We start from the raw sequence: 26,735 nt of genomic DNA on the forward strand, positions 1-26,735 counted from the left end.
CTGTTTCATCAGTGGAGTTTAATCCAGTTTGTTATTTCATACATGAATGCTGGTTTGAAATACACCAATTTAATTGTCTGCACTCTTCAAAGTGTAGGGATGGGGTTCGATAGCATTTTAATTAAACTGAAACCAGTTCCAAATCCAGTGATTGAATCTTGATATGTAGGGAGGGAGGTGGGGGCTGTGCTGCAGCTAGAGAAGTCACAGAAGCTAAAGTATAAACAACACAGTGGAAATAAGGTTGGTTCTACTTTATCGTTCAGCAAATATCATCTATAACTCCAATTTCTCTACATGCACAATGCACTTAATGTTACCCAATACATATTTGTTGTTGCTTTGCCACAAGTCACACAATCTGACAAGCCACAGAAGTGTAACACCAGTAGGCTGATGGGCAGTGCAGGCATCCTTCCCAAGATACCAAAAACACCACAAGTTCTTACTTAAACACAATAGACGGCAGATAAATATTGAAGCAACTTGTCATTACCGCATTAATCACACAACGTTTTAGTTAAGGCAGATCACCATGTACAGTCAGTCGGTCTTCTTTTATATTTGTCTTTCTTTCTTTGCAGATGCCTGCGTTGCCAAAAAGAGGCAAAAGAGGCTATCTGAGAGAAATCATGGATGAAATATTTGATAAAGGATTCGGTGGGCACAAAGCTTAACAAATGCAGGCATTTCACCAACTTGGAACCGGATCCAAAAATAGGACCGGCTATCGAAACCCATCCCTGACCAAGAGTGCAACAATGCAGGTACTTCTACATGTAAGCTTGGCATGACACATATCATCCTCAGTATGCTATTAACTCAGTGTTGTTTAATTGGCATCCGATGCTCATACATATACCCATTATTAACATAGTTCCATCACCACAGTTGTGATATTATTTTGAAATAAGCTTATACCACACACAGTAAACAACCATCGATGCTGTCGTAATCATCCGTGAAAACCACTGACACGTTTACATATCTTTGAGTTCAGCTCTGCTCTCTGCATCATACAGTTATGGCTATCTTTCATTTTGCAAACCCAATGTGCTTTTCTCCTCCTACCGACAATTGTTGGTAGAATTTAACTTTAAAGTCGTACAAAATAAAAGTCCCGCCAGTCACTCTGACACTAGAAGGCATTTTCTCTGTTGTTTGGCTTCATGTATAAAACTGGTGTTCTACTTGAGGACTTCAGGGAGGGAAGAGACCGTAATTGTGTGTCTTATTAAAGTCAGTGTTTTTCAATAAACAATTTAATAATTCTTCTAAAAGAAAAAAGTCATCTTTGAGTTTGTACTTCAAACAATGAAAGTATAAGTAACGAGACTTTTTAAAAGTACCTCTTCCTTGTGCAATTAACTGAACATTTTACAAAACCTTTCTCTGTACACTCTGGATACGAGTGTCTCTTCTCTGTCGAGGAAAAGAAAATGGCGCTAACATTTCCATGCACATTAAGGGGAAGTACAAAAGTTTTTTTAACATTTTGTATTTCTAGTAAATCCATGGGCAAGAGAGGTAAGGTGTATGTATGCACACACATGGCTAAAAACTCATCTGTATGCATATAAATAACTGTTTCATATCTGACTACAGCTTTCACTATAATAACAGTGTGATTACAGTGTTTACTTTAATGATCTGTCACTGTGATGGGTTGTGTTCCTCACTTGGAACTGACAGCCTTCTTAGTAATGCTTGCTCTCCTGCTTCCTCCTCCTCCTGCCGCGCCTCCTCCGTGCCAAAGATGGCCGGGGATGGTGAAGGCGTCCACACTCATGCCCATGGTTTTAGAAGGGATGGCACTAAATTGCTTCCTGTCTGAACTGTATTTATAGATGGACTCCACCTGGGTGGAGCCAATTGTCCGCGGGCCCACGCCAGCCAATCGAACGAGCTCCTGGGAGTCGGGGTTCATGGTGTAGACGCCCCTGAACTGGCAGCTGGAATCACGGAAGAGGATGAGGAAGTGGTTGGCGGGACTCTTCTCCATCTCCTGAGGTTGGAAGACGTTGGAAGTAAGACAAAAAAAAAATTGTGAGTGTATGATCTTCAAATGTGCAAGCAGTGGTGAAAAGTGACCAATTACATGCAGTATACACAAGTTCTGTATTTCCATTTAAAGCTACTTTATACTTATACTCCAATACAATTCAAAAGGGAAGTATAACACATTTTACTCCACTACACTTATCTGACAGTTGTAGTTAGCCTACTTTTTGGACGGAGATTTCACATTTATAATAAAGTACAAAGTTCATACAACACATTGCACTGTTGAGAGACTGAAGTAGCTGTTCCCAGTGTTTATGGCTTGTGACCCAATGCAAAACAGCAGTGTCACGTTAGAACCATTTGTCACGTTTCAGTTCCAAAAAAAGACACTTTCCCCTTTAAAATTTTTGATTAATGTTGGAGGTCCAAAGAGGTAAAATTCTCTAATATTTCCCCCCAAAGCAAATATTTAGTAAAAAAAAATCTCAAGACAGAAAACAAATGTGTGTATCAGAGCTTTGTTTTTCTTCTTTCCTCTCCTATTAATCATGTCACAGCCCCTCAGGTTTATCTTGTGTACTTTTCGAGGGGCTGGACCCCTAGGTTCAACACCACACAACTAAACTAGCTAACAGTATATTAAGTGGTTAAGACTAGCCCCACCTTGACCGGCTACAACCATGAAATGCTGCTGATGCTTCTGTATTAACGAATACTTTTACTTCTACATTTTGCTTGATTATAATTCTGTACTTTTACTTAAAGGGACAGTTCACCACCAAATCAAAAATACATATTTTCCTCTTGCCTGTAGCACAATTTATCAGTCTTGATTGTTTTGGTGTGAGTTGCAGAGTGCTGGAGATATCACCAGCAGAGATGTCTGCCTTCTCATGATTAAAATGGGACTAGATGGCACTCAGCTTGTGCTGCTCAAAGCGCCAAAAAAGTACATTTGAAAAGTTCAACAGCAATGTCTCTTTCCAGAAATCATGACCTGGCTACTCAAAATAATCCACAGACCTTGTTGTGGTCAATTTCATGAGGATCTATTTTCTTCCTACTGAACTACACCTGCCAACCACATCACCACACAGTAGGAAGCGTGCGTCTACTGCTAGCTCACCTAGCTTCACTGAGCTGCTAACATCACAGCTCAGCTGAGGAGGAAGGCATTAATGTTTGCATCTTGCACTGTCGCAAGCACAAGCCTGTCCGCCATGAGCAGCTGCATAGTCCCTCTGTGCAATGATACAGTTGGTGGGTGCAGTGTAGTAGAGAGGAAACTGTCTATGACACTGCTCACAACAAAGTCTGTGGATTATCTTGAATAACCGGGTCATGAAATCTGGAAAACGACATTGCTGTTGCATTTACTGTTTTTGTGGCGCTTTGAGCACCACTGCTGAGTGCCAGCTAGCTGCATTATATCGTAGAGAAGGCAGACATCTCTACAGCAGATATCTCCAAAACTCAGCAGCTCACACCAAAACAATCTAGATTGATAAATAGCACTACAGGCAAGAGGGGAAATATTCAGCTTTGATTTGGGGGTGAACTGTAGCTGTACTTTAAGTAGGATTTTAAATACAAAACTCTTATATTTATATCGTGGTATTGTTTAATGAAGTACAAGATCTGAGTATTTCTTCCTCTGTTGCATTCAAGTAACCTAGTTTAGTGCCTAAAAATGCAAGTACCAATTAAAGCAGCATTCACAACAAGATTTAAATGATTAATGTCATAAACTTTAGCAATGTGGCAGGAAAGTGGCTCATAGTAAAGTCAAATGAATCATTTACCTCAACTATCTTGTTTTTCTGAGACTCATTGACCTTTCCAGCGAGGCAGCAGCGAGAGAGAGCGTTGTGAATGATGAACTTGTTGGACTTGAAGCTTGGTTCTTTGAAGAGCTTTGGCCCTGCAAATACAAACACAGACACACTTGTCAACACTACAACAATTACAAGCATTTTGGTAAGCTCTACTCAATCAATACTGAAGAACTGAAAGACAGTGTGCAGTACTGTACCTGTGTATTCTGGGGCAGGAGAGGTTCCATTGGAACCAGTCTCCCAGTCTTTATCTCCGTTCTGATTTGCCAGTTTGCTTGGTGTCACACATCCTGCAGGTGAGTCAGGGCGGCTGTTGGAGAAATGTCAAACAATGAACCAACAGGCCATCAGGTCATATCTGTATCTGAACAAGCAGTAAGTTTAACTTGTAATGATCCATGATGCTATTTTACTAATGCTAGCACATTAGCACTATCTTCATTTACCTCAAGCTTCAGCTAATATTAGCATGTTAGCATGTATACACTTGCAATGTGCTTATGTTTTGCATGTAGCACTGGTAAAATCTATAAGCATCAAGCATGGTATTGTAATATGATTACATTTAACATGCTAGCATTATTTCAGAGTAATTTGGCCATTACGTTTAGAGGTACCCCGCCATGAACTTAAGGTTAAATTTTGACATGTTGTTTATGCTAACGAAAATTCTGGGGATCAGATTTTGGCGTATCCTTGGGGGACCTTGAATTTCTGCACCAAATTTCATGGCAATCCATCCAATCGTTCGCAAGATATTTCACTCTGGATGAAATGATAGGGCTTAAAGGACTGACCAACCAGCACTGCCATCTCTCAATACATCCATATATTGTGGCTAAAACCTGTAGAAATAAGACTAAAGATGCATACTAAATGCAGCAGAGTACCTGTGGGGTTTCTTAGTGGAGTCACCACATCCTTTTCCTGGCTGATCCGTGGCTGTCAGGTTAAGGGAGGAGTTGGAGTAGACTTTGGTCAACTTAGAGCCTGGAGAAACAAAAATATTAAAACTGTTTTGAAATCATCTGCAAACACTAATTAGTTTGTGGATGACTTCTCACTTTCATTTTACCTATTGTTCCTTTGGCTGGACTCAGAGACAGTTGCGTTTCTTCTCTGGTCATGCTGCGTGGACGAGAGCGGGTTTTCTTAGCGGAAGATTTTCCTTGAGTAGCTGTTTTCTGCCGAAGCACTTTGTCCAAGTCCTCCATGATCCTGAGTTGATTGCGCCGTGTGTACTCCCCTCGCGTGAAATCTCCCCGGCGTGCTGGTGTAGCGGGAGGTGTGAGGGAAGGTGAGGTCATGCCTGCGGGAGGTGTTTTGGAGGGAGATGCCACTCTTTTGTCTGACGGCCCTGATCTGAAACCAAGATGATTTAGGTTACTTTTACATTTTTGACTTAGTTGAGAAACATATAGCTATGCAGAGAACTTTGTCAGCATTTATAAATGTGTTTGTGTGTTACCTGTTTTCTCTTTCTTGCTCATTCCACTGTCTCCTTTTCTTCAGTTCCTCAGTTCTCTTCTGCTGTTTTTCCAACAGCAAAGCTCTACGCTGGGCCATCTCCTCCTCACTACGTACCTCCTCCTAAAACATGGCAGACAGAATTATGATAGATAGGATTAGTATTTTTATGGGCATGCACACCAAATTTTCCCTTCCATTTTGTTTTGCAAGCACTTACCTGAAAGAAAAATCCAACTCCTCCTCTTGTCCCAGGCTCTTTCTGCTCTCCACATGGTTCCAAAGTTTCAGTCTGTTTTGTCTGTTCTGACAAACTGCCGTCTCCTGTGGCCAGATCCAGCTGCTCTATGGGGTCTAGGGGCTCTGCACCAAGTTGTCTAGCAGGTTCCGCTGCAGATTCTGTGTGGTCACTCATAGAATCAGAGGAAAACTCCTGCCCTTCATCAGTTGGTTCATCACTGCCCCCCTCTGGCCCTCCAATAGATGACAGCGAGACCTCAATCAGGCTGTTGCGCTTGTCTGCACCTCCACCTCGCTCGCCTTCACCTATTGCGCTGAATGCAGCAGAAAGGGACAAAGTCTCGCTCTCAAATGAGCACTCAGAGGGAGCGCCAGAGCTGCTTCCACCACCAGCCCTCAGACGGTCTTGGCCGGGCTGTGGTAAGAGCGGCAGCCCTCCCACAGCCTCCACATCCTCCTGCTCAAGCTCCAGACTGAACTGAGTTGGTGTCTCGCTGGAGCCTGTGTCCGAGGTGTTCTCCTCAGGCTGTGGTTGCTGGGTAGGCTGAGGAGGCTCTTGAGGAGTCCGAGGCCCACCAATACGGAAGGAAGAAGAGGTCTGAACCTGACACTTGCTGGGGGACACACGCCGCAGGTGGGGGAGGGTGTCCACGTTTTGGGTTGGGGCCAAGACACGGTTGAGTGGGGGGAATTTGAGTTCGGAAGGCCTTGGGTGAGGCTGATGATGGGCCCGTGGGTGGTGCTTGGGGCTGCGGGGAGTGGAGGAGGAGTGGATCTTAGTGCGAGGAGCTGGGCAGGAGGAGGAGATGATAGTCTTTGGGGAGGTAGAAGAGGAAACAGGGTGGGAACGCCGTGATGGGGAGGAGGCAGCGGGGGTACTGGGACCAGGAATCACCCAAGCTTTACTGGCACTCCTCGTAGAAGTCTTCGTTGGGGTTCTTGGTGGTGTCTTTGTTGGGGTGTGAGGAGGAGTTTTGGGTGGTGTTTTGGTGGTACCTCTAATTGTTGATTTTGGAGCAGCTTTGGGTGTATTTCTAGGTCTTTGGTTGCCCATGAGCTGCTGTTGTTGTTCTGTAAGTTTCTGCATGTCCCTTTGTAGTGACTGTAGAGCTTCACTCAGTTTCTGCACCACTTCATTGCATTCCACTAAAACAGCTTCACCTCCTTTTTCTTTCTCCTCCCCTTTTTTACTGTCAATAGAGAATGTGACCTGCTTCTCCAGCCGAGGAGGATTGGAGACAGATGGCTTCTCTTTCTCCTTCTCTCCATCCTTTTCTTTCTCTTCCCTCTCCTCCTCCTGTTTCAGTTGTTCCTCCATGCAAGTGAGGCGCTCCTCCAGGGTGAGACTGTCCTCTTCCACGCCCTCCCCTCCTCCCTCTCCTTGCTCTCTTTTCAGTTGAAGGAAAGCAGTTTTTCCAAGCCTCTGCCTGTGCTTGGCAAAGATGGCTTCAATACGTCTTTTTTGGGCTTCGATGCTTTTGCGTTTTTCCTCCAGACGAGCTCCCAACTCCCAGGCGTCAGAGCTCAGTTCAGGGCCTCTGGGACTTGGGCTGTCCTGGCGGCCAGGTGCCCCTGCTGGGGTGGAGGGTGTATGTGGAGTTCCTGGGGTTGTTGGGGTTGGAGCAGAAGCTGACTCCTCCCCAGGAGCAGCGGGGTGTCTTTTTCTGTTGTCTCGTCGCTCAGCAAAGCTTGTCATGCGTGGACTGTTGCTGGTGCTGTTGTTTCCCTGGCGACCATTACCCGGTCGAATATTACCAGGGGCGTTTCTAGGGGTATCATCAGATGCTTCAGAGGAGTCAACGCTGCCATCTCGTAGAACAGAATCATCATCACGTGACATATCAGAGGTGCGTCCTGATCTCTCCCTCCTCTCTCCCCTTCCTTGCCTTTCATTGTCACCCCCTTCTCCACCAACAGGCCGGTGGAGGACTCCAGAACGACAGGGAGCAGAGCTACTGAGCTGTGAATTATCCTCTTCAGGGGAGTGTAGGAAGAAACCAGCAGGGGCTCCTTCTGGACGTAACCTGGGCTCTTGCCTTCCTCCCAGCATTCCTCTTCCACTTTTCTCTGCTGTCCTTCCCTTCCTCCGATCTTTGCTGCCTGGGGTATGAACCACCTGTAGCGCCTCCTCGATGGTCGGCAGCTCTCCCAGTGGAGTTGTGTGTGCGTAAGGCCCCCACGAAGAGCGCTGCGATGGAGCAGAAGCGCTGACCAGGTGGCTGAGTTCCTCTGGAGGGCTGTACGGGACACAATTCATCCCTGCTGATGTCACCGGTGAAGTCATTGCGGGGATGCCGGTGGTGAGGCTGTCATTGCTGACGGAGCGAAAGACAGAATCTATTGGGTTTCCCATGACAATGTCAACATCACTGTCCAGCCCAAATGGGATGCTGAAAGTCACTGCGGACAGGGGACGACTGCAGAGAGGTGGATGGTGATGGAGGAATGGACAAATGGATGGGTTGAGCCAACATGAATGGTAAAGCAGAGACCACGGAAGCCAAAGTAAGAAGATTTAAAACGTAAGATAAAATATGAATGCAGCACAACATCTACTATAGAAATTACATGAAGCCTCGAAGTGTAACTACCTGATTTGCTTCTTTGTCCAACTTTTGTGCTCTGGAAAGACAGATAAAAACAGATTAACTCAAAAAGTCCATCTTGGTTAGATAAAACATTTTGTGCATTTCTTTCTGTTTCTTACCTGGTGATACAGGGGAGCTGATGGGCACAAAGGGCTGTTTGAAGATGAAGGAAGGAGAACCACTGAAACAGAAAAATACAACAAAGCGCAGTTCATTCACAACTCTTATATTAAAGCCAATGAAAAATGTAACATTACACAACAGTGAGCATGCGTTACAGCTTTGATTCTAAGCCTGAACCAGGTCCTATTTAGATATATTTCTTAGGTTTATTTCAGTTTTAATCTGTTTTTTTTGTCCAATAAATAAAGACGTTAAGGTCTACATTGGTTTAGGACACATTCAACAATCCGACTGAGTAAGGTCATGCCTGATGTTACTCCCTTGACCATCTTTGTGTGAGTGGATGCTTGTACCTGTTGCTGTTCCCACTGACAGGACTTGTACAGTCTAGCAATCCTGATACATCTGGAAGACATAGCAAGTTTCAGAGGTTGACCGCCATTGGTCATTATAACAAAGTTACAGAAATGTTCTCATTAAAGAACTGGTCAAGGCACAGACCTGTGAGGTCGATGGGTTCTATGGGTTTGACAAAATCAGGCTTCTTAACCTCAAACCACTCCAGCAGCTCAGCTATGAAGCTCATAATGTTCAGCTGAGGAAGACAGCATATTAGGTTACCATGGTGACTCACATGTGGAAAGATTATAAAGGGAGAAATAAGCAAAAATCTTGGTGACTTAATTTCACAGACAGTATCAGATCAAAAATAGCAGAAAGATATCATCCCAAAGAACAAGGGGATGCTGCATGGAAATGGATACAACACCACAAAGCTGGAATAGGCAGTTTTACTATGGCATTATTGGGCAAAAAAGCCACAATAAGGTAAGGTAAGGTAAGGTAAGGTAAGGTAAGGTAAGGACCGACATTGGCAACAACTGCCTACACTACAAAGCAATCCCCCCCCCCCCAAAAAAAAGGAAGTTGACTTATCACAAAGAGAGTATTTAAATATGTGTCAGTATTTGCAAAGCTTTTCAAAGATGGAAAAAAAATGCTGCTAATAGTTCAGCCATCTGCTATCTGTAGCCACCAAAGTCTGACAGCTGCGGCAAATTCAAGTTAGTGTTTATTTAACGGACATGAGCTAGAGCCTGAAATGACAGTCATGTCATCTCAAAGGGCCTTTTAAAGCACAAACCTTCGGTGAGTGGCTATTTCAGCCAGCAGAGTGTTGCGACTTCCCATAGGATCTGCAAACTTTCTGTTGCTGCCATCACACAGGTCAGACTCAGCCCACTGTGACCCCCGGTTTTGGGGTTTGGGCTGGTTGCATTCGTGCTGCAACAGCCACTGATGGAAAATGGGGTGGGGGAACCAGGGGGTGTGCTAGCCAGCTAATTCTTGTCTTTGTTTTTGATAAACAGTGAGGGAGGGGCTGAGTGATTGTGTTGCATGCAGCTCTCTAATAAAATAAGATTAAATAAATAGATTTATGGGAAACCTTGGATTACTTTATGAAGCATGTGCATATGCTTGGCTCATCTGGCAGAGAGGGGGAGGGTGCAGGAGGAGGGTGTATTTTCAAATTCTTTTCCAGAAAACTGCCTACTGCAACATTAAAGAGTAACTTAGACACCCAGGCTGAAATACTGCTTGCACTGCATTAAACACATGTGTGCATGCCTTATTTTCCATCCATACCCTCTCGTCCATCACTTTAACTGCACTGATGCATCTACAGTATAAATGTGAGAGGTCGTAATGCTTACATGCAGGGCGGGTGGAGCGTAGAGCAGGTCCTCCACAGCGAGGGGACAGCAGCTCTGTAAACTGCTCTCACAAAACTCTTTGATCAGCTGCAGGTTGTACAGACTGTCGGCCACTGACATGGTGTCCTTCAGACACACATCTGGAAGGAGCAGAGAAACAGTTCATGAACATAGTATTTAATGTGTGTGTATGCACATGTCTGTTGAAGGTAGCAAACGCTAACACATGCTACTTAAATGTAAGAAAGCTTTGACAAGTGACTGTACTGATGTAATAATAAGAAAAGTTCTGAGAAATGATCTACATCATTTAAGCTTTTAAGTCTCTCACAGCATACATTATCTAAAAATAAATATCTAATCATCAAATGTGTACAGTGTAGGCATGCATGTGTGTGTGTGCATATGTGTACCCTCTAGGGGCAGCAAGCTGGGGCAGTAGTAGTGCAACACAGCAGCTATAGCGCAGCCATTAGACAGATCTTTGACCGCAGAGACCAGAGGGAAAGTAGGCGTCAGCTTGGACTGCACTTTGTCCTTCCTATAGCGAATCTAGGGAAGAAAAGAGAGGGAGGGAGGAGGAGGAGAAGGATGAGGAGGGAGAAGAGGGTAAAAAGAGGAAGAGTTGCGCAAAGACACGTAGGAAACAGAAACAGCAAATGGGCAAGTGAGGGGAAAGAGAGGAAGGATTGTAAAGCAGATACAGAGAAAATTACAGATATGAAAATAACAGTCAACATTATGTTTAAGAGATTTAGAACGGTGACAAAAGAAATGTACAATCAGCCAGGAATGTCCTTCTTTTTAGACGATAAACAAAACATCAAGTCAAACTATGAAGGCAGCCAAACTCCAGGAAAATTGCAGGGAAGAAAACCCACAGAAACAAAGCGCAAGACCAGTGATGCCTCTATTAAGTAACATTTGCACACACACACACACCAACCAGAAGTTCTAGTGCATAGGTTAAAAATTACATTGCAAAAAGAAAAGAAAAAATTAATGTAAAGTAAACCATGGGTAGAAAAATGTCAGTGATTATAAGTGAAAATGAGGACGTTTGTTTGTCCTCCGGTGTCCATGCAGCAGAACAGGCACTGACGACACTGTGAGCCATCAATTCTGATCACATAAGAAATACATAATCAGATTAGAATAAAGTGAATTTTAGCAAAGTGAAAAGCTCTTATACTGAACAAGAGATAAAAAATACACCCAAAAGAATCCAACACAAAACAAACGCTGCATGTGCATCAGCTGTAACTTGCTGAATGTTACGCAGCCTTGTTGGAGGAGGACACAGGTGCAAAGGGTAACACCCAGTCTCATTATGCCTCCTATAACATGGCTTTGTAACACTCGCTTTAAAGAAAAGCAGTAAAACATGAACAGATGTGGATAAATACTGCTAATAGCTAATGAGTTTTTATTGATCCATCCAACCTCGGGGTTGGAATAGTGATTAGTTTGCAATCTGTCAGTCAGTCAGTCAGTCAGTCATTGATTGGTTGACAGCGTGGAAGAGGTGTGGCGATTCGTCAAGTCTGTCAGTCCAGTCGAGTGCGTTGCTACGGGAGACGTGGAGGATGAGGGTGAGAAAAAGAGCGAGGTGTTATACGTTACCACTGGCGGCTTATTCCCCGACTCCTTCAAACAAAAAGCGATAGCATGCTGGATGAGGGATGGCAGAGAGAGGGAAACAAGCATAAATGACAAGGGGGCCGATCATCATGGGAACCGCCACACCACAAAGTCACATGGCACTGCTCAGGGAGAGAGGAGCGACAGGAGGAGGAGGAGAGGAAGGGGACAAATAAAGGTGGCGCAGAGGTTGTTTACTAATCAGTGAAGGACTAATGTCACTTCCCTCTCCTCTCCACCATCTCCTCCCCCTCGGCCTTGATATTCTGGGGCAGTTTGAGATGAAACTGATGACTGAATGTAACAAAGTCATAAACACCCCAGTCTCCAAAACATCATCTGTTAATCATAATAAGCATTTACAGGACATTTCTGCTCAGTCAGTTGAAAAAAGGTCAGCAGATATTTAAAGGACATCATACACTAAGGCAGTTTTCATAACGAGACAGATAAGAGTTATGTGAGGCATCTCCGGCGGGCACAATAATGTCAGCCATAGCAGATGGACGGACTCAGAGAGGAAGATAGACAGGAGAAGAGTACACTTACGGGGACTAGTTTCCAGTACCAACGGTTGGATTGACACTGCCAGAGAGAGCAAGGCGCGACAGAGACAAAATCAGGAGGGAGAGAACAAAGAAGCAGAGCAAGGTCGATGTTAGAAGCTTCAGCAACACAGCTAAAGTATGAGAGACAGCTGCTTCATAGCAAAACATCATGCATGTGTGTGTGTGAGGTTGTTTTTATTACATTTTCCTGAGCAGACTGCAGGTCTGTGCATGTCTGTGACTTGGTGGGGTCTTCGTCTTCTGTGACTTCTCTCAACTTCTGGTTCAGCTATAGGAAGTTAAAGGATAAGTTCACTATGTTGTCCACAAGAGACAAAAACCAAAATATTAAATACACTGAACAAAAATATAAACGCAACACTTTTGTTTTTGCTCCCATTTTTCATGAGCTGAACTCAAAGATCTAAAACATTTTCTATACACACAAAAGACCATTTCCCTCAGATATTGTTCACAAATCTGTCTAAATCTGTGTTAGTGAGCACTTCTCCTTTGCCGAGATAATCCATCCCACCTCACAGGTGTGGCATATCAAGATGCTGATTAGACAGCATGATCATTGCACAGGTGTGCCTTAGGCTGGCCACAATAAAAGGCCACTCTGAAATGTGCAGTTTTATCACACAGCACAATGCCACAGATGTCGCAAGTTTTGAGGGAGCGTGCAATTGGCATGCTGACTGCAGGAATGTCCACCAGAGCTGTTGCCCGTGAATTGAATGTTCATTTCTCTACCATTAGCCGTCTCCAAAAGCATTTCAGACAATTTGGCAGTACATCCAACCGGCCTCACAACCGCAGACCACGTGTAACCACACCAGCCCAGGACCTCCACATCCAGCATGTTCACCTCCAAGACCGTCTGAGACCAGCCACCCGGACAGCTGCTGCAACAATCGGTTTGCATAACCAAAGAATTTCTGAACAAACTGTCAGAAACCGTGTCAGGGAAGCTCATCTGCATGCTCGTCGTCCTCATCGGGGTCTCAACCTGACTGCAGTTCGTCATCGTAACCGACTTGAGTGGGCAAATGCTCACATTCGATGGCGTCTGGCACGTTGGAGAGATGTTCTCTTCACGGATGAATCCCAATTTTCACTGTTCAGGGCAGATGGCAGACAGCGTGTGTGGCGTCGTGTGGGTGAGCGGTTTGCTGACGTCAACGTTGTGGATCGAGTGGCCCATGGTGGCGGTGGGGTTATGGTAGGGGCAGGCGTATGTTATGGACAAGGAACACAGGTGCATTTTATTGATGGCATTTTGAATGCACAGAGATACCGTGACGAGATCCTGAGGCCCATTGTTGTGCCATTCATCCACGACCATCACCTCATGTTGCAGCATGATAATGCACGGCCCCATGTTGCAAGGATCTGTACACAATTCCTGGAAGCTGAAAACATCCCAGTTCTTGCATGGCCAGCATACTCACCGGACATGTCACCCATTGAGTATGTTTGGGATGCTCTGGATCGGCGTACACGACAGCGTGTTCCAGTTCCTGCCAATATCCAGCAACTTCGCACAGCCATTGAAGAGGAGTGGACCAACATTCCACAGGCCACAATCAACAACCTGATCAACTCTATGTGAATGTGTTGCACTGCGTGAGGCAAATGGTGGTCACACCAGATACTGACTGGTTTTCTGACCCCCCCCAGACCCCCCCAATAAAGCAAAACTGCACATTTCAGAGTGGCCTTTTATTGTGGCCAGCCTAAGGCACACCTGTGCAATATTCATGCTGTCCAATCAGCATCTTGATATGCCACACCTGTGAGGTGGGATGGATTATCTTGGCAAAGGAGAAGTGCTCACTAACACAGATTTAGACAGATTCGTGAACAATATTTGTGAGAAATGGTCTTTTGTGTGTACAGAAAATGTTTTAGATCTTTGAGTTCAGCTCATGAAAAATGGGAGCAAAAACAAAAGTGTTGCATTTATATTTTTGTTCAGTGTATATAATTAAAGGGTAACTTTGATATTTTTCAACCAAAACCCTATTTTCACATATTCTGTGTCTAAGTGACTCATGGAGACAACCATTTTTAAAGTTGGTTCAGTATTGGTAGAGAAACGGGTCAGATGCACACCATCAATTTACGTCCACTAAAAGTGCTTGGTTTTCCCACTGGCAGACTGAGATTACTATTCTTAGTGTCTAACAACTTAGAGAAAAGATCCCTACAGAGTTTAGAGAGTAAGGTCCTTTTTATTTAACCAGAAACAGCCCCAAAGTTGCTATAGCCAAACCCACCAGACTCCATTTAAATAAACAGCAATTTCATCATTGTAAAGCACACTTTATTCAAAGTGGACAGAAACAAAATAAAACTTACAAATCATCTTGGTTTGTCTTTCCACTGTTTTAACAATTACCAACTCTGGTTTGGTTGAAATAAACCCTTAATTCACCCAGTTAGATGGTAAAATATGCTGGCTCTATATTTGCTAAATTACTGTTTATTTAAATGGAGTCTGGCGAGTTTGGCACTAGCAATTTCAGGGCTGTTTCTGTTTAAGAAGAGTACCCAAGATAAATGTGACACTTTCTAATGTCACAATGGAGGGACAACTACGTGGGTTGATTTTAGTGCTGCTCATCATAGACTATATTGACTTAGTCTCTATATACAGACTCTACATTCAGTGAATGTAGAGTTTGTAGGCAAACCCCGGAGATCTTGTCTCCGGAAGAAGAGCGGAAGAGCCCTGGTTTCTGGTTGTAGTCTGTTTGTAGTCCGCATGATATTGACCAATCATGTTTGAGCCGGCTGCAGTTGTTGCCAGGTTAAATGGTCCGTGCGGTGAACTAACAAGGCGGAACATAATGGGCGTCACTGCAAACTCTGAATCCATCGCAATGGTTCAGCATATTTACTTAAATATATAAATGGAAGTCGGAAACAGAAATTCGCCTCCTCTGCCCAAATCAAACCGGAATGCCAAAAAATCAGGGGCCTGCCCCCAGAGGCTGTATCGCCATCTGCTGGAAGTCAGATGCCGATGCAGCCAATGGGTTCCGAGAATGATATTGACTTAGACTTTATTGTCCCCAGAGGGGACACTTGCATTGCATTGTTCACATACAGTTTGAAAACAAGGCGCAGCTCCAACTAGAAAACAATGTTTTGATGCATTGGATGTGCTGAATGTGCATATTAAGGCAGTACAGGAGGAGGTGCACATTAATAATCCTCCAGGACTGTAACATGCTCATGTGTCATGTGACTGCAGTTGGTTCGGATCAAGGTCAGAACACACTCTCACCACACACCTCTTCAAGAGGGTCTCGGTCCGGTTGTTTTGGTGTGCACCCGAGTGCAATTGCTGTGTTCACACCTGCCCAAATGAACCGCGCTAAGGGGGCAAACAAACTCGAATTCGACTGAACTGAACCAAACAGGGCAGGTGTGAAAGCACCCTTAGTCACAAAAACATTGGTTCATAGGGTTCAGATTGAAAAATACAGAAATTACCCTTTAAGGCGCTCTACTTTGATAAAAATATATTTTGTGAATCATCACAAAAGATATTTTTTCTGCTAGTTGTATCTAGGTGAGAAGGGTAGGCGTCATAAGCTTATAGCTTCAGCCTACACCTTTTTCGGTTAAAATTATAAGAGATACTACGTTGTGCTACGTTGTACTTTTTGTTGAATGACCGAAATAAACATGAACATAAAGTCCAAAAACCTTAAGCAGCCTTTACTGAAATGACATGATATATAAAAACCAAAGCACTTCAACTTAAAACCCCATCATTGTCAGAGTCAAATAATGACACAGAGGCAAGTACATCCTGTGTAAATGAAATAAAAACTACTATTACCTCCTCATGGCTGTACGCCTCCGCAAACAGTCAAGTTGCAGTTGCAATTTATATCCATGTCTGTCTAGACTCATACGTAGGCGTGACAGCTGACAATGCTTCAAATATGGATGCTGCTGCCAAGAAGCTACATATTCTAAAACATGGATGCTTCACACACATCTCTTCATCCCGGCAGCACAGATGATCTATACAATTGGCACAGTTTTAAGATGGACACCCAAGATTAGTGTCACCAATTCAGTACGTGAACAAATGTCTCCCCTTCTGTTCCTGAGTTATGACGTTAAATAAAGGCCAGAAAAGAGTTTCTGCAGAACATCATGATGTCACAGTGAAGTTGACCTTTGACCCTCTGGATATAAAATCTCATCATGTCATCCTATTAGACATTTGTGTGAAATTGTGTCCTGCTTAGCATACAATTCTTGAGTTATGCCAAAAGCATGTTTTGTGAGGTCATAGTGACCTTGACCATCGACCTTTGACTACCAAATTCTAATTTGTTTATGGGAAGAAAAAATTAACTTCAGGCACTCAAGCGTGTAGCAGGGACAGATGCATTTAAATTAAGCTAAAAAGCCTTTATTCAAAAAACATGGCTGCTTACATTAAAACACTGACCAGTTTTGACCCTGGATGGACAGGAGTCAAGCAAAAAAAATGTATATGCTTGGTGGGGGTTGTCACCCAATCTTATTAAAAACTGAGCACAGGTGGGTGACAGCAATGGATAACAATGAGAGGACATTTTGAAAGTGACACGCCCCCACAAGTATTCTTGTGGTGACCCTTTACTTCAAGAGCAACTGCGTTTTTTCTTGAGTGTCATATAAAGACGGTCAATCAGCACACACTACCTCCTTCTCCAAAGTTTAATTTGTTTATCCCTGCGTCCAAGAAGATGTTTGTGCCATATTTGAGGAAATTCCCCTCAAGGCCTTATTGAGATATCAGGAGAATAAGACAGATAAGGTCACAGTGACCTTGACATTTGACCACCAAAATCAAAACAGTTCATTGCTGAGTCCAGGTGGATGTTTGTGCCAAAGTTGAAGAAACTCCCTCAAGTCTGGTCTTAAGATACTGCACTCATGAGAACGGGACAGACAGACAACCTGAGAACATACTGCCAATATGCATATACCAACAGTTTTTTGGAAACTCACGATACTGCTGCAGTTTTTCATTTGGCTTTTTTTTAATGGTCCAATAAGGAAATTGCTTAGGTCTTAAAAAAAAAGAAAGAAAAATATCTACTTCTCAAAAAGCTAAAAAGACAGACAGACACCTGTACCAATGGTGGTCTGGTGATGAAAAGGGGGTAACAAACAAACATCGGTTGCTATCAGATTTTATTGACTATTTCTCTGGGTACATCCACACCAGAAACTGAAAGCTTTTCATAATAAAGTCAGACAGAAATCATGTTTTTGTAGAATTTAAATACATCTCTAAATTGTTTTGAGAACTTCAGCTTCCTAAAAAGAGATTCCTTACAGTTTTTTAAAGGCTCAAACAATCCAAAAGAGAAGCTGCAGCAGAGTGGTTCTCACTGCTGACGCTGCCAGTGATGGTAAACCACATCTTAAATAGGTCTTGAGTGAAAAACAGTGACCTGTCCTCTAATCAAATATTTAACCGAATTTGTGATCTCACCCTGTTGACCCAGAAGAGCAGAGCGTTCTCCCACGGAGCCCCGACACCCATCTGCTCCGCCTCCACCGCCATCTTCACCCTGCCCACCGTGTCTTTAGCAACCAGCGTCATCAGGGCATCAATCAGGGCGAGGTGGGCTTTCTGCACCAATCACAAGAGGGACAATTTAACCACCTGACCGGACTGTCTCTGGACATACAATGACACATTTAACCAATAAAATCAGTACTTTAATATTCATAGTATGTTATACTTTAGAGATAAACATTTACAACAAAGGACCACACACACCTTGATACACTCAAACAGCTACACGCAAACACATCACGCCAATACACCCACCGTCTTGATAGGGGTGGAGCTGAGGTCCTCCTCTGTGACGTCTGCATCCTGGACCTTTGGAGCGAAACCTTTCTTAATGAGGAACTGAAGCAGGGCCGAGTTGTCCGCCGGGGACCCCTGTGACGCTGGCTGAGAGACCCCCTGCGCCTGTGCCAGCAGGGCCTGGGCTCTGCAGTAGATCTCCGGGGAGAGTAGCAGCTTGGAGACGGCTGGCTTGAGGTGCTCTTGGTCATACTGGTCCTTGTACAGCGGCTCCCGCAACTCCACAGGGACATTTTCTAAAAAAAGGAGAGAGGAGAGTCTCATTGAGCTTTGTAGCCACGTGACTCTACGGATGGAAATGTCGGTTTGTCGGTAAGTCCACCACTTTAGTCCAGACTATCTAAACAACTATCACATAGATTGCCATGAAAATTGCACTGACATTCATATTCCCCTGAGGATTAATCTTACTGACCTTGCTGATCCCTTGACCTTTACTCTAGCACCACCAGCAGGTTGACTTTTCAATTTCTAATTTCTGTGAAACCACAACAACATTTGGATGGATTGTCATAAAACATAAGAGAAATATACCTGGTGCACAGAGGATTAACACCTTTGTGATCCTCTGACTTTTGCTCTTGCACCATCTACAGGTCAAAGTTTCTGCTTATTTTCTGAAATATTTTAAGACTGTCTTGTGGGGCGGGGCGATATGGACAAAAATTTATATTTTGGTATTTACAGGCGATACAAGATATATATCTTGGTATTTTCTACAAAATGGGCGACATGTTTTCAGTTGCAAGTCGAAGCCACATTTGAGATGTCACAAGCACTTTTATAGAAGCAGTAAAATACAAAGACAGGGATTTTATTCCCCTGTTTGAAAATATACAGCTGCACAACATGTACATGAAAAATCATGTAAAATAAAAAGCAGGGCTCTACATTAACATGTTTGCACATAGCAGTGGAGCTACAGAGGTTTAAAGGTTTGCAGCACAGGACACAAAACTATAATATGACTATAAAAGTAGGCCCAAATCCATTGTAGTTTAAAATAAATAAAAATCTTTGTGAAGGGAGTTACGAAGTCATTTTCCATCTGTTGGCCTTTTAAATGAATAAACAGGTGTTTCAATGTCACACATTAGACTACAACTGCCAAGAAGAATGGCAATGCACTGTGATCCACCTCACACACAGACTAGCAGCGCAGCGCTGGATTGCACCTGTGCTGCAGTAATTTCATTCTTCGCACAGACTGATTTATGTGCAGCATAAAGACAGATGTCCCACTGTAGACTAATTAACAAACAGATTAAACAGAGGAGCAGCTCTGTGTCTCTCTGAGTGTTGCTGGAGAACTTGTGAGTGAGTGAGTGGGGCGGAGCTGTGTGGAGTGTAAGAGAGGAGAGATGCACACTGGTACGCGTTATGTAACACAACTTGACCCTATATCGATGTAAACCGTGTTGTCTAAATTTATACCTTGCTTGAAAATATTCCTTATATGTTACATGGTCGTTCTATCGCCCAGCACTACCCTGCTGATGGGTGCCCACACAAAAAAGGTGCAGACATTTATGGTTCCCAGAGGATGAATCCTAAGTACTTTGGTGATCCCCTGACCTTTCCTCTAGTGCCATCAGAAAGTTGCCATTTTTGGATGTAAGTGAAACCATGACAACTTTTGGATGCGTTAACTCCTGTGATCCTCTGGCTTTTACTGTTTCGCTATCTGCAGCTCAAAGTTTTGAAGCTGAAATATTTCGACATCTTCCCAATGGATTTGCGTTTGCATAAAATTAGTACAAACATTTATGGTTCCCAGAGGATGAATCCTAATGACTATGGTGATCCTCTGACTTTTCACCTAGTGCCATCATCTGGTCAAAATGTCAGTCTGTCCAACAGTTTATCAAACATCTGCAAAAGTTAGACATTCCCATCACCTGTACGTTGTGTTTGGTGCTAAGAAGCAAGTGTTTGCACAGTAAGACGCTGAGCTAAGATGGCGAACATGACAAACGTTACATCATCAACAGCAGTTAACATTTCAGCTCAAAGTACTTCTGTGCAGCCTCTCAGAGCTGACAGAAGGAAAGCATCAACCGTGCTTATGAACTCAAAGGAGCTCAGAATTAATATTTTAGTGGGTGGCGGAAGTTGAAAGAGTCCACTCTACAAGCGGAGATAATTATCAAGAGAGTAGAGGGACCCATTCATCTACAAAAAGATGTTCTCTGCGCTGCATGTGAGGAGAAACAAAACCATAAAGTTTATGGTGCAGAAGTAAGATATTTCTTGCCTTCCTGCAGATATAAGAGATGGGGAAAAATGAGTCAGCTTCCCTGCTTTGTTCTACTCTAATTGCTTTGTCCACTCATTGTCCCCTGTGGAAAGCCTTACAATGGTCACACAGGCGGCTGCCAGGAGACTGCGGCTCCACTATATTATCAGTTCTGGAAGAGCAAACCAAATAACTACTGGATAAAATAAAAGCAAAGAAGTTTTCCCACTATGGAGATGCGATGACGGTAAATGACAGCGTCTGACTGCAGGGAGCCTGCAGGACAAGATAATGTCATCATCTGCATGAACAGCTCAGCTAGGTCCCCCAGACAAGTGTGTGTGTGTGTGTGTGCATGCCAAGTGATCTATGGTTTGCACAGCCAGAAGCTCAGACCAGTATGAGTGGGTTATTTCATAGACACATACACACTGTGGATACAAAAACACACACTTCCCTGGCTGACCCATATTCCATCTCTGGAAGGCTGTACAGGGAGTCGGGATAATCCTGAAGATTGGAGCGGACTCCTTAAATGAATATCAGAGTCTACATCGCTTCGATTTACTACAACAGTCAATCCTCCTTCCCTCAAAGCCTTTACCAATTCCTCTCTTCTCCTTCATCTGTCCTTACATCTAACTATGACTCGTAATGAGGCTACAACTGCTCCTCTTTCCCTCTGTAATCTTTATGTAACTGCAACTCCTTCTTCCCATCAGGAGGAGGAGAGAAATTACTGCATAGCCACAGTGAATTTGAATAGGAGCCTCTATGTGTGTCACTACATAAACAACAGTTAAAGTGCACACTCCACTGCAGTGTGACACACACTGTTTGGGGTTAAACCCTCCGCCTTTCACACTCTGCAGCACTGGGAGGAAATAGGACTGCCATCACCATGGGAATGGTGGAAATGGAAAGTAGCCATTCTGTCCTGATCACAGCAGAGGCGATGAGACTGGACTGCAGAGTAGGAACCAGCTAACCCATTTAACTTGATTCAGTCAGAGGAAAAACAGAAACAGGCAGCGAACACTGCACAACACTAACATTGTATGGACTGTTTGGGTATGATCAGACAGACATCACCAAAAATATATAAGTTATTGACAAGATAATTCAAATCTCCCCTCCAGTGTCATCACACGTATACAAACTCATGAGGGGCTGCTGATTTTCAACCAGCTTTGTATCATAATAACAACATGGACAGTATGTGTGAATGAACTGTGGTAAACTTCCCTCCGTGTTATCAGCGCTCAGATCAACCTGCTCATCTCTGGGCTCTAATCCTATGGATTTCGCTTCATCCAGTGGATTCTCACCGGCTCTAGGCTGTAGCTCAAACCACAGAGCACATTTTCGTACGTCCGCCACCATGGACAGAAAGAGTATAGACGCAAATTGAGAGGGAAAGCACCCAAAACACATTTTAGTGCACTGTTTGGCTGTAAAATGAAAGTGGGTGCCATACTGTGTCCTGTATTATAAAAATGGAGGCTGAAAAACACTTAGGTCAAACAGTAAAACTAAGTAGCAGGCTACTGATCAAACATGAGCCAAGATTCTGTTACTGCGTTGCCTATTTCTCTCCTAAAATGTTTTCAGAAACACATTTTAAGTTACTGTTAAAGGAGCTATATGTAAGAAATCTAAAGCAAATAGTCGTAAAATCCTCCTAATATGTCACAGAGACTAAGGAATAATGTTCTTATAACATACTGATCTCACCGACAACAATAGTACAGCCAGAATATTCACATTTAAACATTTTTTTTTTTACAGTCTGAAAGTCATGTTTATGTTTTGAATTTGTGTTTTGGCCTGTTGCGCCACCCACCGCCGTCTACCAGTCACGCAGTCAGTAGAGTTTCAGCATCCGGGTTGCCAGTAGTTACGACTGAGCTACAATGGCTGACGGTGCGACTAAACCCAAACAACCTCGTTATGATTCACAAAAACGCCAAGACAAAACTCGAGGTCTATAGGAGATGCTTTTGAACGGTGGAGACAGTTGAAAGCGGAGAAGAATCTGAAATCGGATGTCGAAGTGGCTACTCTTCTCCTCGACAGGTAAGCTTTAGCCAAAGTTGGCTAACTAGCATCATAGCTAGACGGGGATGGACATTTCAAATACTTTCAACTGTTATTCATTTTCGATCATACATTGTAGCCCATGTGCAGGTGGGTCATCGACCCGACTGATTTTTTTGAGAAACAAACGTTAGCAGCACGGCAAGCAGCATTAGCAGTGTCTCGGTACATAGCATTAGCAGCCGGGTCCTCCTCCGCTGTATCCCGGCAGCAGCATTAACAGCAGAGAAGCCAGAGTCGGGCGGACACGACTCGCGGCAGTATTTTGAATTTGAGTGCAGTAACTGTTTTGGTCACATTCTTATATACAGCGCCTTTAACTGTAATTCAAGATAGTTTGTTGTCAGTCATCTGCCATATTGTTTCCTCAAGAAAAACAGCCCAACTTGCATTGAGTCACTCACTAGCAGGGGCGTTTACTGGTCTGGTGTGGCGCAGTGCATTCTGGTAGTTGTAGGTGTTCTACCTTTTGAACAAGAGTGAATGCCACAGCTGTTATCCTCTGGTTTCTCTGCTCATGCAGCACCAATTTCTAAAGTATCTGTGTCTTTCTACTGCATACACTACCTAGTTTTTCAGCAGTGAAAGACTCCTTTAAACATGCTCGTTAGAATTTTCCAGAGGCCAAGTTGAAGTCCTCTGATTCCTTGTTTTATCAGACCATCTGTAAAAGCTCAGATATTGAGTTTACTCTCATATATAGTAAAGAAGATCAGCATCTTGTATGTTTTATCTCATGTTGTCTAAATGCCTATTTGTCAAGACCAAAAAAAGACACAGAGATCATTAATTCTCTTTATGTTAATTAATAAATGACTTCGAAAAATCTAACATGTTCTCAAAAATTGCAATTCTCTGCATGGCTACTTGAGGCCAGTCAGTCCCTACAGACACTCATATCAAATGCCCAAATCTACAGCAGAGATAAACATTCACAGCCTGGTACAAAAAATACCAACAAAACATGGAGGAAATGTCTCTGACAATTGTTTTAGAGCAGTCATTCTCCGACAGCATCAGGTAGAATGAATCTCAGCTGAATCCGGATTGTGTATGAATCCCACGTGTGCCTTTATTAGCGCTATTTTCTTAAGGGCTTCCATTAAAATTCTATGAGGCACCCGTTGGGCATTTTCCAGTTGACAGACAACAATAGCCTCCCCTGCTGAGAGGTTTCAGCTCATCTCTCCTCCTGTCTCACTGACTGACCGGACACAAATGTAACATGAAATTCTGTCCAAAGCCATTACTGCAGCACTGAAACAAAAACATGGATCATCACATAAAGAGAAACTGTGCAACTTTACTGTTGCAGTATGAGCCTACAGTGTGACATCACGGTGTTAGTCAGCAGAGGCTGAACCCACGTACAGGGTGCATTGACTGGAGTGTGTCATTCGCACTGAAGCTTGTGTGAAATAACAGAATCAGCACTGGAACAATAAGATGACTGAATTTTGATTATTAATGTTAGTTACTAAACACAACTGCCAGATATTCTCTGTTAAACATCAGTGTAAATTAATATATCTTTGGATTTTTGAGCGTTGATCCAACAAAAAACATCAATTCGAAGACTTAACTTTGGCTCTTGGAAATAATTATGTGCTTTTTCTAATTTATCAATTTCTATTTACATATTTTTGACATGTTACGGATAGTCATAGCTGAAAGTAATCAATTGCACCAATTAAAAGGAGCCCCCTACAGTATGATGTCATCCAATGCAACAAAACTTGAACACTACAAGCCTTATAAAGGATTTATTTGTCTCAGTGGTAGTACATTGGATTACACTGGACTTTGCAGGTGTTACACTGGTGCACCTACTGTATTTTTGGGCCACTCAAAATAAACATGAGGTGCAAATATGCTTTTCCATTTCTAGCATATTTCTCAAGGGATATATGAATAGCACTTATTTTTAAATGCATGCATTTGTGGACACATGTGCAGCAGCTTCAATCAAAACCACTCCATTGTCTTGAAACCCACTATGTCACCTTCACTATACTGCCACGCGCTATAACACAGCGTGCGTGCGTAACACTGACACAAATATTATGCAGGCCTGACCCATTTGCAGCCAGCCAACACATATCTATGCATCTTTTCCCAGTCGATTTATTCAATTATAGTGCTATAGGCTTTATGGTTCTATCTATGTTTATCTCTGCAGGTTACACTGAGGATGGTGAGCCCCTCCACGGGCCTGATGGAGCCTGACAAAAGGCTTTGTTGCACTGCAGCGATGACAGCCTCCAGTACCTTCATGCATCACGCACCACTGAGGAGATTCCTCCTGACAAGCCTCATATTCACGTCAATAATTGGTTAAAAAAAATGCTTCAGTATTCTGGTAACCTACATGCGGAGCTAAATCTGCACAGCCCGGGAGCGAGGGAGGGACGCGCAGGTTAACTAGGCTGATCACCAGTGCAGCGGTGGATGATGAGGATGGATGTTGGGCAGATGGATGCTGGAGGTTCCCTTCGAAATAAAACGACAAGTCTGACTCCGGCTCCATATATAGCTGGATAAATTATTAAGCGCCCCACCCAAGCAGCGCCTCAGTGATGAGAGCAGTGAAAGACGGGAGCCTGTACCTGCAGAGCCGTACGATTTCGACAGCAGCCACCGGACGCTGGCGCAGATCTTCGCCCGGCTGAAGTCGTACTTGTCCAGCGGTTTGATCTCCGGCACCGAGAAGGTCTTCTTCATCGCGCTGGGAGAGTCCACCATGGCCGCGCTGCGCCGCACGGAGCACACGGAGGCAGCAGGAGGAGGACCGCACCGGGAAAATGTGAGGAGGAGGGATGGAGGAGGAGGAGGAGGAGGAGGAGAGAGGGGGGAGGACCCTGTGATGCAGACACACACTGAAACATGAGAATGACAACAAGGCGACTTAAAGTTAAGCAGTGCGGCTGAAAATAGAAACATGAGGCCCAATGTTATCACATACATGAATCAGAAATCAGATATATGGAGAATAACATACCTCACAATAAGATATCGACGCGGCTCCACGCCCCCGTGAACGTCACAACTTGGCCAGTGGAGATGTCACAGAAAAATAACTCAAAGGTTTCATATTGTCAGCACATGCGAGCAGCAGTAATATTCCTAACAGATGCTCTGGAGAAAAACAGCATCGCAGTTTTTGCCCGAGAGCGCAGATTGCAGATGTCTACTTCCACAGGAATCACAGCGTACGTGTCAGTGACAGTGTCCCCTTCTTCCACATGGAGGTGCCATTAAGCAAGGCACAGACTTTAACCCCAGCCTTCCAGTTAACCAGTAGAAATGTTGTATTTGTATTGCAAAGCGCAGAAAATGACAGAAATGAAACAGAAACTAAATTCTGGTTCATTTCTGTGCATTTGATCCACTACAAGGTGTTCCTAGGACTGGATGAGTAAAATCCCCATGTGATATCATAGGAAGTTATTGAAGTATGTAAACTTGTAGTGAGCTCATGAAGGCTCATAGTATAGTTTACCATAAACTATACATCCAAAATGGTGGCTCCTCTTTTAATGCATATGGTTTTCTGTCAAGCAGCAACCTCTGGGCCTGAAAAATGAAGCCAACACCAAAGTGACAAAAATGACAGTGATGCCAGTCACTCCCATTGACACACTTATCAAAATGCCCAACCTTAACTTTCTATTACACCACAGAGATTGCATAAATATAAACCTGAGTCATCAGACAGATGTTTTAGATGCGGTATAGAGGAGGGCTCGTTTCTGCATTGCACCTGGTCATATACAAACCACCGCCACCATTTTGACACGATTTTAGTGAGGTCATGACAAAACTTGTATCATTTGCTTTTCCATTGGACCCACAAATTTGCCTACGAGGGAACTTTACAACCATTTGTGCTTACCGTTTTTACAGAACTTCCAAGAGGTTTATGGAAATAGCTTAGAGCATTACCAGGAAATGCATAGCGGTGACATGGAAGTCTGATTCCCACCTTCTTATAGCCAGGTGGTTTTTGGAAATGAACAGCTGCATTCCACTTGAAAAGATCACGTATAGTATGAAACAAATACAACACCTTTAAGATTTGGCAGCCCTACTTGATGTATAGCCTACTGAGACTTTACCAACACCTCTATCAGATTTGTTGTAAAAAGGACATCGCATTGATACACCATTAGTCCTCTGATTAAGCCAGGATTATTTATATTGCCTCTTACTTTGTGTTGTTTTTATTTTACTTTTAGAGAGGGGATTTGGAGCCATGTTTGTGTGTGTATTCATCCATGTACATTTTGTTACATGGAAAATTTGAAAATAAAATATAAAAACAACCTTACAGCAGAAATTAACA

At 43.5% G+C, this 26,735-nt stretch overlaps 1 protein-coding gene across 5 annotated transcripts; it reads right to left on the bottom strand.

The window, feature by feature from the left end:
- Window positions 1-25,526, bottom strand: LOC117255430 (calmodulin-regulated spectrin-associated protein 3-like). Of its 5 annotated transcripts, none has more exons than XM_033624342.2 (20): window positions 25,392-25,526; window positions 25,000-25,251; window positions 18,019-18,296; window positions 17,677-17,817; window positions 12,364-12,450; window positions 12,163-12,198; window positions 11,596-11,643; window positions 10,386-10,524; window positions 9,973-10,112; window positions 8,759-8,852; window positions 8,611-8,662; window positions 8,254-8,315; window positions 8,138-8,168; window positions 5,527-7,861; window positions 5,308-5,429; window positions 4,915-5,201; window positions 4,730-4,829; window positions 4,037-4,149; window positions 3,807-3,925; window positions 1-2,005 (listed from the first exon to the last, which is right to left on the bottom strand). In XM_033624342.2, the coding sequence occupies exons 2-20, from the start codon at window positions 25,133-25,135 to the stop codon at window positions 1,676-1,678; spliced, it is 4,650 nt and encodes a 1,549-aa protein (XP_033480233.2). In that variant the 5' UTR covers window positions 25,136-25,251; window positions 25,392-25,526; the 3' UTR covers window positions 1-1,675. The 5 variants fall into 5 exon arrangements, with proteins under 5 accessions (XP_033480233.2, XP_033480229.2, XP_033480230.2 ...); XM_033624338.2 differs by having other exon boundaries at window positions 5,527-7,963; XM_033624339.2 differs by lacking the exon at window positions 12,163-12,198 and having other exon boundaries at window positions 5,527-7,963.
- Between the last annotated feature and the right edge of the window lie 1,209 nt (window positions 25,527-26,735).

The sequence above is a fragment of the Epinephelus lanceolatus genome, chromosome 3 (assembly GCF_041903045.1).
Source record: "Epinephelus lanceolatus isolate andai-2023 chromosome 3, ASM4190304v1, whole genome shotgun sequence".
In the NCBI taxonomy this organism is placed as follows: domain Eukaryota; kingdom Metazoa; phylum Chordata; class Actinopteri; order Perciformes; family Serranidae; genus Epinephelus; species Epinephelus lanceolatus.

Bases quoted from the DNA above. Each gene is read 5' to 3' on its own strand.
- LOC117255430 (XM_033624338.2), bottom strand. From the start codon at position 25,135: ATGGTGGACTCTCCCAGCGCGATGAAGAAGACCTTCTCGGTGCCGGAG. The intron at 4,150-4,729 runs GTACTCTGCTGC...TTTCTCCAACAG, and splicing joins TCCACTAAGAAACCCCACAG to CCGCCCTGACTCACCTGCAG. The intron at 2,006-3,806 runs GTAAATGATTCA...TTCCAACCTCAG, and splicing joins AGAAAAACAAGATAGTTGAG to GAGATGGAGAAGAGTCCCGC.